Raw genomic sequence first — 15,032 nt, forward strand, 5'->3', positions numbered from 1 at the left:
TTAATTTATTATTTTTTTGGTTCCACAAAGAACCATTTTCTAAAAAGTTCTTCAAAAAACCCTTTTTTTTCAATAGTGAATTTTTTTCCCCCACTGCAAAGAATGTTTTGTGGGATGAAAAGTTCCAAGTATGCTGCAGGTTCTTTATAGAACCATCGATGCCAATAAATAACCCTTTCTAATGAGAGTGTAATGTAATGCTCTCTGCAGGCAACTTTACTGCAAGTAAATGCAAGTTTGATGAATTGAAAATCTGAAGAATGTATAGCAAATAAGAATTTTAAAATATGCAATCTGTCTTAAATTGTAATATTTTACATTTCAAATGTGACACCCATCTGAAATAAAATAAGAGACTACACATTTTTCGACATCTCAAAAGTCACAATAAGGACAATTATATCATTTTTATTTAGTGGCCTTTTAATTATAATTTACCCAAACATTTTGGTGGATCTTGTTCAAACGTCCCATCCTCTGAAAAAAGTAGCATTGAACTTCCATTCAGAAAAAAGCCACTGTTACATTTGTAAATGACAGCTTCAATTTTCCCATTTTCTATGACTGGAGGTGGTTGAGGTTTTGCTAAAGCAAAAAGGAAAAAATAAGAAACACAATTATTGTAAATATCTACTCTTGTAAAAGGGTCCTTATAGAGATTACTCTGTGTAATAACAATCATAGGCATAGCTATAAATGACTTTAAATCGGATAGATTAAAGTAAACATAAAACATTTATTGATTTATTTGAGTATAATATCAGTCACATGATCAGAAAAGCCACATGTCTTGCTGTATTGTGCTCAACAGATACCTGTATTTCAAGAGTTCACACTAAGCTGATGATTGTTTATAAAGCGTGTTTGGCATGCTGTTCCGGGAGAGAGCCCTGAGCTTGTAAAATTCTCGAGCCCTGGGCTCCTTCACGTTAGCAAGGTGAGAGGGAAGTTTGAGCTCAGGTAGACCTCAATGAACTTCCCGACTTGCTATTGGCCAATCACAGATTATAGCAACCCAGGCTCAGTCTGAAAACATAGTCCCGCGGACGTTTCTGGAGACAGTGAATTATGTAGCCAGAGGTACGTATGGCTGTATTTCTTTTTTTAAGTGAACGCTACGGGGCGGTATGACGCCGTTCCTTTTGGCGCTTACTGGCTGAAAGATAACTTAATAAAATTCATAAACTAATAATTGCATGCAATTGCATAAATAGAGTAGATTGTATTTAATATATTTATGTTGTACAGCCTGTTATTAATAAAGCAAAGATCAACAATAATCAAATTTAAAAATGTTGATGGACCATACAACTTGTGTATTGTATTCTAAATCTTTTAAAGTCCTGCATCATTATTTGAGAACCAAAACTTACAGGGTTGCCTTAAATACTGTACATAAATTATTAGTATTTGTTTTCTTTTTCAAATGTTTCCCAAATTATGTTTAACAGATCAAGGGATTAAGGAATTTGTCACAATATTTCCTATATACAGTTGAAGTCAGAATTATTAGCCCCCTTTAGATTTTTTTTTCTTTTTTAAATATTTCCCAAATGATTTTTAACAGAGCAAGAACATTTTCACAGTATGTCTGATAATATTTTGTCTTCTGGAGAAAGTCTTATTTGTTTTATTTCGGCAAGAATAAAAGCAATTTTTAGTTTTTTAAAAACCATTTTTGGGACAAAATTATTAGCCCCTTTAAGCTAATTTTTTTCCCGACAGTCTACAGAACAAACCATTGTTATAGAATTACTTGACTAATTACCCTAACCTGCCTAGTTCACCTAATTAACCTAGTTAAGTCTTTAAATTTCACTTTAAGCTGTATAGAAGTGTCTTGAAGAATATCTAGTCATATATTATTTACTGTCATCATGGCAAATATAAAAAAAATCAGTTATTAGAAATGAGATATTAAAACTGTTATGTTTAGAAATGTGTTGAAAAAATCTGCTCTTCGTTAAACAGAAATCTGGGAAAAAAATAAACAAGCAGTCTAATAATTCAGGGGGGCTAATAATGCTAACTTCAACTGTATTTTAAGATTAATTCTATTTTTCAACTAAAAAGTATCACATTTTACATTCAACTAAAGGAGGTCAATCGCAAATGCTTAAGAAAAAATTAAATGTTTTATAAATGTGACAATTTGATATGTAAGAACTACGTTGTCATTCATTTGAAACATTTTGTGTTTTGATAGATATGTTGTTTAAAATTTGTGTTATTTTTATTAAATTTTTCAGTTAAAAGGTCTTGTCAATCTTGACAATTTCTATTGTATATGCGCAGAGATTTATTACTACAGTAGGTTAAATAACTAATTGAGTAAAACAGTCACTTTAAAGACTACTTCTACTTTTACCTTTCAAGTAATTAGAAAAATAATTTAAATATGATGTAATTACTAATTAATTTCTTTTTTTACGTAACTTACCCAACAATGGTTTCACTAAAGTACCGTTCTAACATCCACAGCCTTTATATAGCAAGTGTGTTAAATGTAAAACTTTTACAGGGCCTTTTATTATTAAGATACATCAACAGATATGAAACCATTTTTAACAAACTTTTTTTTTTTTTTTTTTTTACGTTTATGTGATATGACAGTAGAGACAGAAATGTGAGGGGAGCAGAGAGAGGAGACAAATTGGCAAAAGACCATGATCCAGAAATCAAATTCGGGTCGAGACACTTAACCACTAGTCATTTGGCGACAGTGTTGACAGACAAAATGACAGAACTTACCTTTGCAGGTCAGGTGCAGTTTTGTCCATTTGGTTTCCTCACAAGTAACTGAATTAGATGCTGTTGAATCAACTGGCTCATATCCACTGCTGCACTTAAATGTTACTTTAGATCCATGTGGAAAAAGGTTTTTGGAGCTGAATTCTTTTGTTAAAGTGACTTTTCTTCCAAAATCCGGCAAACTACAAGGCTCTATAAAGATAAACACAAGAAATATTAATGAGAGTCAAACTGTTTCTTTACTAATTATTAATCATTTGTGTTTTTACTTTTCCACAACCATTTGAAGGTAACAGATTATAAACCTTTAACAAGTATGGGATCAGAACATTAAACAAAGTGACATCAGCAAGGGAATTAAAGCATTGATTTTTAAATCAAGCATTATTAAAATATTTATTTTTTACATTCTTACCAATGCACTTTGGTGGTTCAGGATCCCATCCTTCTGCTGTACAGGCGATTTCCTTTATTCCTTTCAGTGTATAGAGATCTTGACATTTGTACTCTATAAAGTGTCCTATTTTGTATGGGGGAGATTTTCCACCAATTCTAATTGCATGTGGAATTTCAGGCTTTGGACACCCATCTGCAAAATGGGACAAAATAAAAAAAAAGTGAACATAAGCATTTTATATTAATCAAACATCACATCAATTTGTTAGTACTAGTATTCATAAACATCCAAATAAAACCCAATTTTCATTTGTAACCGTTTTAGCAACAACTTACCCAAACATTTGGGTGGATCTGGTTTAAAGGTCCCATCATCAGAACAATGAAGGTTTGGACTTCCACTAAGACTAAACCCAGAATTACATCTGTAGGTCAAGACGTGTGTATATTCATAACTTTCCAGAGGCTCATGTAGAAGATGTCCATTTTCTACAGTTGGTGGTGCTGCACATTTCACCGCTGAATAGAATAAAAAACATCCAGGTTGATTTTGGGGTGCAATACACATGAGAGCACATAATTTTATACTGATCAAAGTGCCTCTGAATGAATGTGATATTTTGTTACAATTTTTGAAATAACTCACATTCACAAACTGGATCTCTGCTATCCCATCCTCCATCTCGACACACTCTTTGTGTTAACCCATACCCAACTAACATAAATCTGAAAGTGAATATTCATTTCTTATCAAACAATTAAAGACAGTGACAGTCTAATTACAAAAATGGAAAATTACAGTATAATTCATTTTAATCTTCTGACTCACCCTTTGTTACAAATGGGTTTAATTGTGTCACCAAATAAAACTCCAGTTATTTCATATCTCCCATTTGCAAATTCTGGAGGACTCCCACAGGATTTCCCTGTAGTTGATACAATATATTAAGCAGCTGCACAATTTATAATACATTACAATTTTAATGCAATTTTAATACAAATTACAATTTAAAATAATCCAAAATCTTGTTTTCTTATTGTGTGTAGTTTTAATACATTTTATTTATTCCTGTGATTTAAAGCTCAAGTTTCAGCTTTATTACTCCAGTCTCTGTGTCTTTTGTGCTGATTCATATTTTGGTGCAAACTCTATTACAGTACATTCAAAAGTACCATTAAAATGTGCTTTCTTTTTATGAATTAAAGACACATTAAATTGTTTGAGAGTGACAACAAAGACAAGAATATATGTATAAAATATAATATATATATATATATATATATATATATATATATATATATATATATATATATTTTTTTTTTTTAAATAATGCTGTTATTGTAGCTTTGTCGTCCTTTAATCCCAAGCAAAGATTCTAAGTTACAGTTTTCACTGTATTTCTTATACCAGATAATGTAATGCCTTGGTGATGCAGCCTTGGTGAGCAGAAAAGGCCTCTTTAAAAATACTTAAAAATCTTACTCATCTCAAACTATTGAGTGGTACTGTTTATGACATTTTATTTAACAAGTAAACTTCCACTTATTACTCTAGTATGCAAAATAAGGTAAATCAGGAAGTTACAATGACTGTGAAAAGGTTAAGAGAAAATGTGTGATGCTGCAATGTGTCTTGCATTAATATCTAAATCTACCTTGGAATTATAAGGTTCTATCTGCGTTTTAAATTATCCTGAGATATTGAGCTTCAAAGTTTGTGTGTAACATTTTTTTTTTTAAATAAAAAGTCTTAAATGTAAACAACTAATAAAAAACATCCCATAATGTAAATAAGTTGTCATTTAATAAGAATATGTCAATAACTCAATTTTGACAAAAATGTCAGATAGAAACTTATAAGGTGACGATTTGTCATTTGTATAATCAAAACAATGATTATCTGTAGTCATCAAAATGTTTTACTACATGTTTTTTTTTTCACAACCATTTTAAGTTTTGTTTAAATCTTGTTGAAATGCCTATTGATATCCGCTTTTTGAAAAAGCTATATTTAATGATAGCTATTGGCAGTACATACTTGTGCAACTGAGCCCCAGATTTGTCCACTGGCTTCGCATACAAGTAATTGATTTAATTGCTCTTGAATCAACAGGTTTGTGCCCAGACATGCACTCAAATGTTAAAACAGATCCATCTTGGAAAGTGTGACCTGGACTATAATATCCTGATGAGGTAACATTCCTTGATTCAAAAGAAGGCAGTGTACACTGTCCTGTGGAGATAAAAACAAATCATATAGTAATAATCTGATTCAAAAATCTTAGAATACACTAGTAATTGGGCAACATTTTGCTGTTCAGAAAGACAAAAATGTTATATATACATACATACATATAAATGCCTACACTGTTTTAGTCTTTGCCTTGTGTTAAATGTGTATCTAATATTTTGTGGAGGATTTTGCTTGACCGTTTTGTTTGTTTTTTTTATAAGGCAGCACTGTGGCTCAGTGGATAGAATTGTCGCCTTAAAACAAGAAGGTTGCTTGTTTGAGTCTGCATTTCTGTGTAGAGTTTGCGTGTTCTTTCTGTATTTGTGTGGGTTTCTCTCCGGGTGCTCTGGTTTCCCCCACAATTCAAAGGTGCCAGAAAAAAAACTTGACAATAAAATTACAGAAATTTATCACAGAATAATGGACGTTAAAAAATAACAGAAAATTCCTTGAATTAAGATTTTCGATATTTCCGTCTTTTAACATCTGTTATTGTACGGTAAATTTCTGCTGTTTAACATCTGCCTTTTTTACGGTAAGTTTCTGTTATTTAATGGCCATTTTTAAAAGTTTATTTACTTTTTACCGGCACCCCAACAGTCACAAAAAAAGAAAAGAAAAGTAAAATAACAGATTTTTATTATTTGTGTATTTATATAATTAGCAATCTTCCTTCAAATCGATCATTTTATTTACTCCTTTGCGTAAATATGAAACTTATTAAAGAATTTCATATCTGTTTTTCACAGTATTTGAAATAGTTCTTTAAAAAAACTCAGTGAAGCACAACAAACTCACCTTCTATATTTGCTGCTTTCAAAATACACAGGAGGGCAGCAGAGCAGAGATGCAGCAATTCAAATCCCATAGTGTTTGAACTTTGGTGAACTTTGCCCATTTAACTGCAGAGAAATATACTTGGCTATATAAAAAAATGGAACAGCATATCATAATGTTGATCTATGCAGAATTTTTATTTTAGATTGAACACAATATCTTTTGGATTATATATATATATATATATATATATATATATATATATATATATATATATATATATATATATATATATATATATATATATAATTATTATTTTTAAAAGCTTAATTTTCTTAAAGTTTATTAAATAAAATGCTTACAGCACACTGTATGTTGTGTATTATTGGTTTTACAATGCAATTAAAACAAAATATATTTGTGAGTAAATACTTTTAACATACTTTCTCAATTCTTTACCCAGATGTAATTTTAAAAGAAATGTATCATCCATTCTCTAAAAACTAATGCTAAGAATAATTGTTTGTAAAAAAGGCTGAATAACAGCTCATACTTACTCAGAGGTGTATGCAGGTGTATAAGCTCCATCAGAACTGATGTTTATATCCCTTGTCCTCATATAAATACGATATTGGGACAGGATGGGTGGACACATGAGGAAATCCTCTCAGTAACCTGATTCAAATACGCTTAAAATAAATGTCCCAAGATTGTGTTGTTGTTTTAGCAATGCCATAGAACAACCAATTTAATTTGCACAAAGAGTCAGAATTTTTTTTTTAAATAACAGTTTTATTTAAAGTGCAAAGTCCATTTTATTCATCTAAATGTTTTTTCATGGTATAAAAAAAAAACTTTTTTTAAGAGTGAGGGTCTAATACATTCTCCAGATATATGTAATGTTTTTTTTGTTGTTGTAAGAATCAACAAGTTTTAAGCTTAGAAATACTGTATGTGGTTACTACTATCACAATTAATTAATTGGTTTATTTTTACACGTGAAATAACAGAGGTTATAAATAGCTAGGGTGGAAAAAAACTGAAACTGCTTGCCTTATTTTTTCCAACAGAGATTATTTAAAACTCCCAAGGTATTATAAGTCATAGATTATGTGGCGCATCAAGGTCAAAAAACAACTTTAACAATAGCTCACTGAGTGATATTTTCCTTTCAGGATGGGCGGGCAATTATACTGTACTATGAATCACTTTCAGTTTCAGTCTTGTTTAATTGACAATTGTTTTCATCCTACTGGGGGTGTTGATGAAAACAACCAGATGTTGCCTGTTTAAGTGCCAGGGATATTTGTTTTTGCATTAACATCCTTTCTAACGTGAGGATGTTGTGGGATATTATTGGTCAAAGTGAGTACAAAACAGACACACACACACAAAAAAACATCACAACTAAATCTGAAATATCTACAAAATGGAATAACACAGTTCATGGCATTAACTGCACACCTTATGGATAATAAGAACGTTGCATAAAAGTCAGCATTGAGTAAAATGAATGCAAAGTATGTGCCTTTATACAGTAAAAATAATAACTAGCAATGACTTTGTAATTGTGGTTGGCAGTCAGACATCTTTGGGATGTTTGTCTTGGGCTGAAAATATGTACGGTTTTGAGCATGAGTGCACTACACAGAGGATGATAATCATAGCTGAGAAGACGACCCAACGAAGACACTCATACCATAGAGGTAAAGCAGACCAAGACCTATAAAAGAAAAGCATTAGTTTTAATCTTACAAACTCAATTGTTCTGATTCTGTTTATTGAAACTGCATTAAAAATATTTCAATATAAGATATAAAAAAACAGATAATACTAAGAAAATTTCTATTAGAAATACTTTTGATATGCAGTTGAAGTCCCCCTGAATTATTAGCCCTCTGTTTATTTTTTCCCCTAAATTCTGGTTAACGCAGTGAAGATTTCTTTAACACAATATTTATTTAATAACTGATTGATTTATCTTTGCCATGATGAGAGTAAATAACATTTGACTAGATATTTTTAAGACACTTCCATACAGCATAAAGTGACATTTAAAGGCTTAACTAGGTTAATTAGGTTAACTAGGTTAGAGTAATTAGGCAAGTTATTGTATAATGATGGTTTGTTCTGTAGACTATATAGCTTAAAGGGGCTGATAATTTTGACCTTAAACTGTTTTATTATTATTATTATTATTTTATTCTAGCTGAAATAAAACAAATAAAACTTTCTCCAAAAGACAAAATATTATCAGACATGCTGTGAAAATGTCCTTGCTCTGTTAAACATCATTTGGGAAATATTTAAAAAGAAAAAAAAATCAAAGGGGGGCTAATAATTCTGACTTCAACTGTATATAGAGTGGAAACCAAAATTAGAGAACAATTGTAAACTCGATTATAATTTTTTATTTCTTCAAATAATGTAATCTTCAAAAATTACATTGCGGCTATATCATACTAGTAAGAGGAGTGTTTCACAAAATTACCACTTTACACACAGTAATCAAAATAAGACATAAAGCAATGATCATAGCATGAAAACTAGAATGAACATTTCTAAAGATTACAGCAGTCAAAATCAGAAGATTGTTTGGCGGTCACTACTTTGATTAACTTCAGTATATCCGTAGCCACAGTACTTCACTAGTCTCTTACTGGGCATCAGTCTTTCACTCTGCTTTGCTGTGTGATCTTGTTCAATTTTCTTATGTCTCTTCCACAGTTCACTGACTGTATTGGCTTTCTAAGCTATAACTTTGATTGCCAACCCCCATAGCAAAATTTCTCTGGCCCAAATCTGGCCCACACCATCAGCATTTGCTTGGCCCACATGCCGCAGTGAATTACTATACATGACTGGACCAAGTCTGGCTTCCATACAAGCGGCAAACATGGACCATATCTGGGACAAGTCTCAGCCAAGTTGATAACCCATATCTGGGCTTGAACTAGGCCAGGTATGTTGGTGTGTCACGACTGCAGTGTTATTTATGAACCCATCAACCATTTCGCTTTATGGCTGTGCTTTTTCTTGAAGCGACCTGATTGCTAAAAATTTTTCTTTGCTCAAAAATAATTTAAATGTGTTTTAAAAGTGGGTCAAGATTTTGTGGCCCACATATACATTTAAACATCTGGGCCAAATACTACATTTGAGATCTGGCCCAAGTCTTGAGTGCCGCCTGTAAGACGGTGCCACCTCAGCCAAACCTGGGCCATGTTTGGCCCACATGCTGCATGCCAGAGCCGGACGAATGCCTGCGGTGCCAGCTTTATTCCAAATCTGGGGCAAAATTCTTTGCTACCTGAAAAGGATTTTCCAGAGATTTTCAATTAGGTTTAGAGATCAAGACTCTGGGCTAGTCATTTTATTTTATTTTTTCATATTTTGCCCAAAGCAGTTGCTTTTTTTTCCATACAAGAAGCTAACTGATTTAGATGCTCTAGAATTAACTGCTCTGTGCTGAAACAAGCACTCAAATGTTAAAGCAGATACATCTTCTCTGTTTTTGAGCTTGTTTATAGGGCATCATGAACACCTTACAGCAAGAAGGTCGCTGGTTGGAGTTCCTGCATTTCTGTGTGGAGTTTGAATGTTCTCCCCGTGTTCGTATAGGTTTCTTTGGTTCATTAACCCATTTTGCTCTGTGATGGGGCTCGTTGTTTTGCAAACTGATTGGGATTGGCTGCTAAAATCAGATAATGAGCTGCATGGCACTGACTTGACAAAGCTTCTGATAAACTCTAGAGGCCAAACTCCTGCTGCAAACATCTAAAAACCATGACGCTTCCTTTTCCATGATTTGGGTTCAGTCTTTCATCAGTTTGATGATGACAAACATGATATTTCAGATTTAAAAAAGTGGCTTTCAATACTAAAGTGAATGGTGGACCTGTTCTCTGTACACTCAACATGCTCCTCAGCAAAGATTGTGATTTTTTTCTGCCAGTGAGAGGTTTGATCACTGCAGACAAAATTTCTTTTAAATGTCACAATCTTTTCCTAATCAGCACAGAACTGCCATGCAATTTTCAGCTGCAGTCTTCAAACAACTGACTATTAAAATCCTAAACATTATCCTGTCTTCTTGTATATTTGTCTTTCATGAACAATCAGCCAATTTGGGGGACTTGAGAGTGACATTCTAAACCATTCTAAATTATTTGGACAACCTTCTGTCTGAGTTTTTGTTTTTGAGTTTTTTGTTTTTGTCATGTGCTTCAGAATATATGTAATTCATGACATATGTTTAAAAAACTGCTCTATTACTTCTGCTTAACCTAATTTAAAATAAGACTAACCAGTGTCCTTGTTGGTTGTTCTCTGACTTTAATGTCCATTTTAGGAGAAAACCTTTCATTCAAGTTTAAAATGAAATTATAAAATGAACAGTGAGGTTCAGTTTCATTCACTCAAGTGGTTCCAAACATTTATGAGTGCTTTTTCTGCTGAACACAAGCATTGGTTTGACAGACAAGGACTACGGCAGTCAATGGTTACATGTTTCCAACATTTTTCAAAATATCTTCTTTTGTGTTCAGCAAACATATTAAGAAAGAAATATAAAAAAGAGACTCAATTTTGGAGGATGTAGCTGTAATTCATATAGCTATTATTTTACCCAGTAGCTTTCTGTTCTTTTTGATAAACTTACATTGTCTTATTCTGACTCCATGTGAGTTGAAAGACTGTCACTGTACTTTCCAATTTTTGGGGATGAATGGATGTTGATAGTGACTCCGTAGATTGGATGGATGTTGAAAGAGGTGTTGTGCTTCTTATACATTCATAGCTAGAGAAAGCTGACCAAGAAAAAGGTTTATTGTCATTATTAGTGTTTTACAATTTTGCCATTCAGCCATTTTGTGCATGTTTCTTTATATTCTGAGAGATTATCGACTGTTAAAACTCTTTTCAGCCCTAAAGGGATAGTTCAACCAAATATGAAAACATTGACATTATTTACTCATCCTCCACTTGCTCCAAACCTGTTTGATTTTCTTTCTTCTGCAGAACACAAAAAAGGGTATGCTGAAGAATGTTGAAAAAAAAAACAGCCATTGACTTCCATTGAGCTATTTTTTTATTCTTCAGAATATCTTGTTTTGTGTTCAACAGAAAAAAGAAATTTATAAATGTTTGGAACCACTTGAGTGAGAGTAAATTGTAAGAAATTATCATTGTTGGGTGTACTATCCTTTTAAGCCTTTTAACAAATGTTTTGGAGGTAGCTGGAACTATACGCTAGATGTGGTAATCTTTTGCAAATCTTTTTATCCACCATTTAAGTAGTTAATGAAGCTTAATAAAATTTAGAATAACACTATAAAATATTTGTATTATTATCTCCGTAGAGGTCTTTAAAGCAGGATGAATTCTGGATGAAGGCTGTCAATGTTTTTTGCTTTTGGACTTTTGGAGTGATTTCAACAATTTTGCTTGTGCCATACATGTTACAGTAATGTAGACTGTGCTATTCGCTTACATTTTACATTATTTAACTAAATCTTTATCATTATAAAAATAAATAAATTAACAAATCAAATAAAATTTTTTTTAGATTTAAATATAATTTTTTTAAAGTAAGTTTCCATTATAGGTCAGGGGTACCTAAACTCTGTCCTGGAAGGCCGTTGTCCTGTAAAGTGAAGTTCCAACCCCAATCAGACACACCTAGCTGATCGAGCTTATACTAGGCTGTCTAGAAACATCCGTGCAGGTATGTTAAGTCAAAGTTGGAGCTGAAATCTGCAAGACACTGGCCCTCAACGAATGAGTTTGGGGACCACTTAGATAGTTCTTATCAATCAATGTTCAAATGTGAACTTTTGTAATAAGTTAGTTATTAGATTATATGATCATTGCATGATCATTATCAGCATCTTATATAACAAGCATCTGTGAAAAAAACAATTCACTGTAGAAACTCAATTTAATTGAGGGCAGGATTTCCATCCAATAAATTTGTTTAACACCAACAAAAAAACTATTTACATGATTAAATGCAATTGAGTTGGTCCAACATGATTTTTTTTCAAATAAAAGTTTAAATACATCTGTATTTTTTACTCAAACTCAAAGGTCTGGAAATATCATGTGTGTCTATGTGTCTCACGTTTCAAAGTCTCTTAGTTTTATTTGAAGTTAGCCTAATTGAACTAAAATGGTCATTTTAAGCATATTTAACGAGTTACATATGTTGATTGAGACTGATCTCAGAACTAATTTTAGGACAGGTATTGTTCACTTAGCAAAGCAACAAACTGCATTTTTGCTAATTAAGCTGCTAACACCCAAAGAATGGGGGCTTCTAATCTCAAAATTCTACATACATCAAAGCATTACATGAAAATCTTCTAAATAAGTCTATTACCTTTAAATACCTAAAATTACTTTTATTGTCAACATTCCCCCTCTTAATTCAATCCCACGCAAAGCATGCTGGGAACTACAAAACCCATAACCAGGTACAGTTGGACCAACAAAATTCCTTCATGTTGTCCCAACACAAATCATTTAAGTTAACTTAATGGTTTACAAATTTAAGTGGACTGAACATAAAACAAATAGGCTCTGTAAACATTAGCGAAGCAGTAAATGTTTTACTGATCAAATTACATTACACATCCTACATTATTTTTTCAAAATGTGTGAACAGCCCTTAAAGATCATAATAAAGCACATAATAAAACACTTGAAATACACAACCAAAGTACAAATTAAACTCACCCTTTGATGAGATGAGGTAAATGCAGTTCTTGTCTGCCGGCTGAAGTAGTTGCACAGTAACAAAATCGCTGCTCTGGCTGCTGACATCATTATAGGCTGAGCAGAAAAGCTGGTTGTCTTCAATGATGTTTGAACATTGGAGACAGAGATCAGGCGAGTTGTGCAGGACAATGTTATTTGGGCGGCCAACTTTGTACCAAGTATACTGTGCATTGGTTCCTCTCGTACTCCCACATCGTAACACAACTGGTTCTCCCCAGCACGTCCTTTCCAATGAACTGAGAGGCCAAACATTTGGTTTGTCCACAGCCTCTGAAAGAACAGGCCTTTTATTAGTGCTAAAATATTTTTTTTTTATTTTTAAAGGGGCCCTATTATTCTTTAATAACTCTTGGCAACAAAAAAGGCAGTGTGGTGCACCTCACATTTTTGGAATGTAAAATCGCATTCGGTGTAAAACTTTTAAGATTGGTATTATCAAACTATTAAAGTCTTACCTTTAGTTACCGTGAGTTGGATCCTTATCATTAAATCAGCATAAATTTTGTCAATTGCGACCCAATATATTCCAGTGTCCTCTAACTTTAGATCTCTTATAGAAACAATCACACCTTTAGAGACTCTGTCAATGATCTGAGCCCGTGTTCTGTATGCAGCGTCACAGAATCCATCGGTGTCCATCAGAACCTCACAAGAGGATCTGGAGTCTCCAGCACACCAGTATTTCTTGCTAAATCGGTACTGGCTTGCTCTGTAGGTGCAGATAATCGTGACTGGGGTTCCAACTGTGGCTTGAATGTTTGTTTTATCACACTGAAGCTGAACGCTTACTACAGGAAAGGAGTAGAGTTGAGAGTGCGTAAATAATGCTGATCAACAAAACATATTGTTTCAGTTTCAGCACATCTAAAATCACATTTAATTGACAATTCTATCTATTTTATAAATAGTTTCACGACAACTGCATTCTGGGGGTTTAAATTCCAAAATCCTCATTTTTGGGAGAAAAAACTATATCTCTGTAAATTACAAAATGTGATTTCCTGCTCATACATATTATTTGTTAAGTATACACGTGTCAGTTTTTGACCAAAAAACAAAGCCTATCAAAAGTCCCCAGCCTACATAAAAAAATTAAAAATAAATTCAGTAATGTTACACTCACTCTTTTCATCATTACTGTAAAATTGTGTAGAGCTTATATAGTTGGGAAACAAAATTTCAAACTCTTCTCTGCAACTAAAATGCTTTTTCAAATATTTCCCAAGTTATGTTTAATAGAGAAAGGACATTTCTCACAGTATATCCTATTATAATTTGATTCTGGAGAAGGTGTTGTTTCCTTTACTTTAGCTGTAATAATATATTAGCCCACTTAAGTAATGTTTTTCTTCGAGTAGCTACAGAAGAAATTACTCTGGCCTTATTATTAGCTTACCTACTTAGATTAATTATAGTTAAACCTTTAAATTGCACTTTAAGTTGAATATTAGTATTTTGCTAAATAACTAGTAAAATGTGCTATTTTTTATAATAGCAAAGACGAAAGAAATTAGCAATCAATATTATGTTTTAAAATGTGTTTTACATAGGAAATACTTGGAAAAAAAATTAAAAAACTCACAGAAGGATAATTTTGTCTTCAACTAGAACTACAGTATTGGTTTGTCACAGTATACAATTTGTAAGACTGTTAGTGACATAAATGATTCTCATATTTATCAGCTAATGTGTGTACATTAGTTTCAAATATACACTTTTGAAAAAAAAATTATATGAATAAAGCATTTTATACAAAAAAAGCTGTAAATCTACAATCAATAACAGATTGCTTGTGTGTGCTTCTCAGTCATTATGTTTGGCCAATGTGTGTACAGAAGTAAATGTGGAAATTTGTATAAAAACCCATGATCAGTAGTTACAAAATGTCTCTTAGTGTCTACTCAGACATGATATTTGTAGTTAAAAAATTATTTTTAATTTAATAAATTAAATTTAATCCATAAATCAAAATCTATAAATCAAAATGAACAAGAATCGGATTCACAAGAGAACATAAGGAGTTAATTCAGGCAATGCTATTTCAGGTTGAACATGCATTAAAAATAGCCCTAAGATTGTTTTCTTTCTGTGATTTCAT

The 15,032-nt window shown here is 32.3% G+C and overlaps 2 protein-coding genes across 11 annotated transcripts in view; both read right to left on the bottom strand.

The window, feature by feature from the left end:
- Positions 1-363: 363 nt before the first annotated feature.
- On the bottom strand, positions 364-6,766 carry rca2.2 (regulator of complement activation group 2 gene 2). The gene is made up of 9 exons (XM_087307249.1): positions 6,715-6,766; positions 6,179-6,302; positions 5,186-5,380; positions 3,977-4,073; positions 3,794-3,873; positions 3,484-3,666; positions 3,167-3,340; positions 2,752-2,943; positions 364-585 (listed from the first exon to the last, which is right to left on the bottom strand). The coding sequence occupies exons 2-9, from the start codon at positions 6,276-6,278 to the stop codon at positions 428-430; spliced, it is 1,179 nt and encodes a 392-aa protein (XP_087163375.1). The 5' UTR covers positions 6,279-6,302; positions 6,715-6,766; the 3' UTR covers positions 364-427.
- A 162-nt stretch (positions 6,767-6,928) lies between these two features.
- Positions 6,929-15,032, bottom strand: part of LOC137489130 (transmembrane domain-containing protein TMIGD3) — a 37,676-nt gene continuing 29,572 nt past the window's right edge. For 4 of the 10 annotated variants that reach the window (XM_087307255.1, XM_087307256.1, XM_087307257.1 and 1 more), the window contains 4 exons: positions 13,390-13,722; positions 12,893-13,204; positions 10,818-10,965; positions 6,929-7,880 (listed from right to left, as the gene is read on the bottom strand). In XM_087307255.1, coding sequence (XP_087163381.1) covers positions 7,739-7,880; positions 10,818-10,965; positions 12,893-13,204; positions 13,390-13,722 — 935 coding nt within the window. In that variant the 3' untranslated portion in view covers positions 6,929-7,738. Of the gene's footprint in view, positions 7,881-10,817; positions 10,966-12,892; positions 13,205-13,389; positions 13,723-15,032 lie in introns of those variants that run through there. The other 6 variants (XM_087307259.1, XM_087307261.1, XM_087307258.1 and 3 more) reach the window with 4 other exon arrangements.

This window comes from Danio rerio, chromosome 23 (genome assembly GCF_052040795.2).
Source record: "Danio rerio strain M-AB ecotype USA chromosome 23, GRCz13ab, whole genome shotgun sequence".
NCBI classification, from domain to species: domain Eukaryota; kingdom Metazoa; phylum Chordata; class Actinopteri; order Cypriniformes; family Danionidae; genus Danio; species Danio rerio.

Bases quoted from the DNA above. Each gene is read 5' to 3' on its own strand.
- rca2.2 (XM_087307249.1), bottom strand. From the start codon at position 6,278: ATGGGCAAAGTTCACCAAAGTTCAAACACTATGGGATTTGAATTGCTG. The intron at 4,074-5,185 runs GTATGTACTGCC...TATCAACTACAG, and splicing joins TCTGGGGCTCAGTTGCACAA to GGAAATCCTGTGGGAGTCCT. The intron at 2,944-3,166 runs GTAAGAATGTAA...TTATCTTTATAG, and splicing joins TGAACCACCAAAGTGCATTG to AGCCTTGTAGTTTGCCGGAT.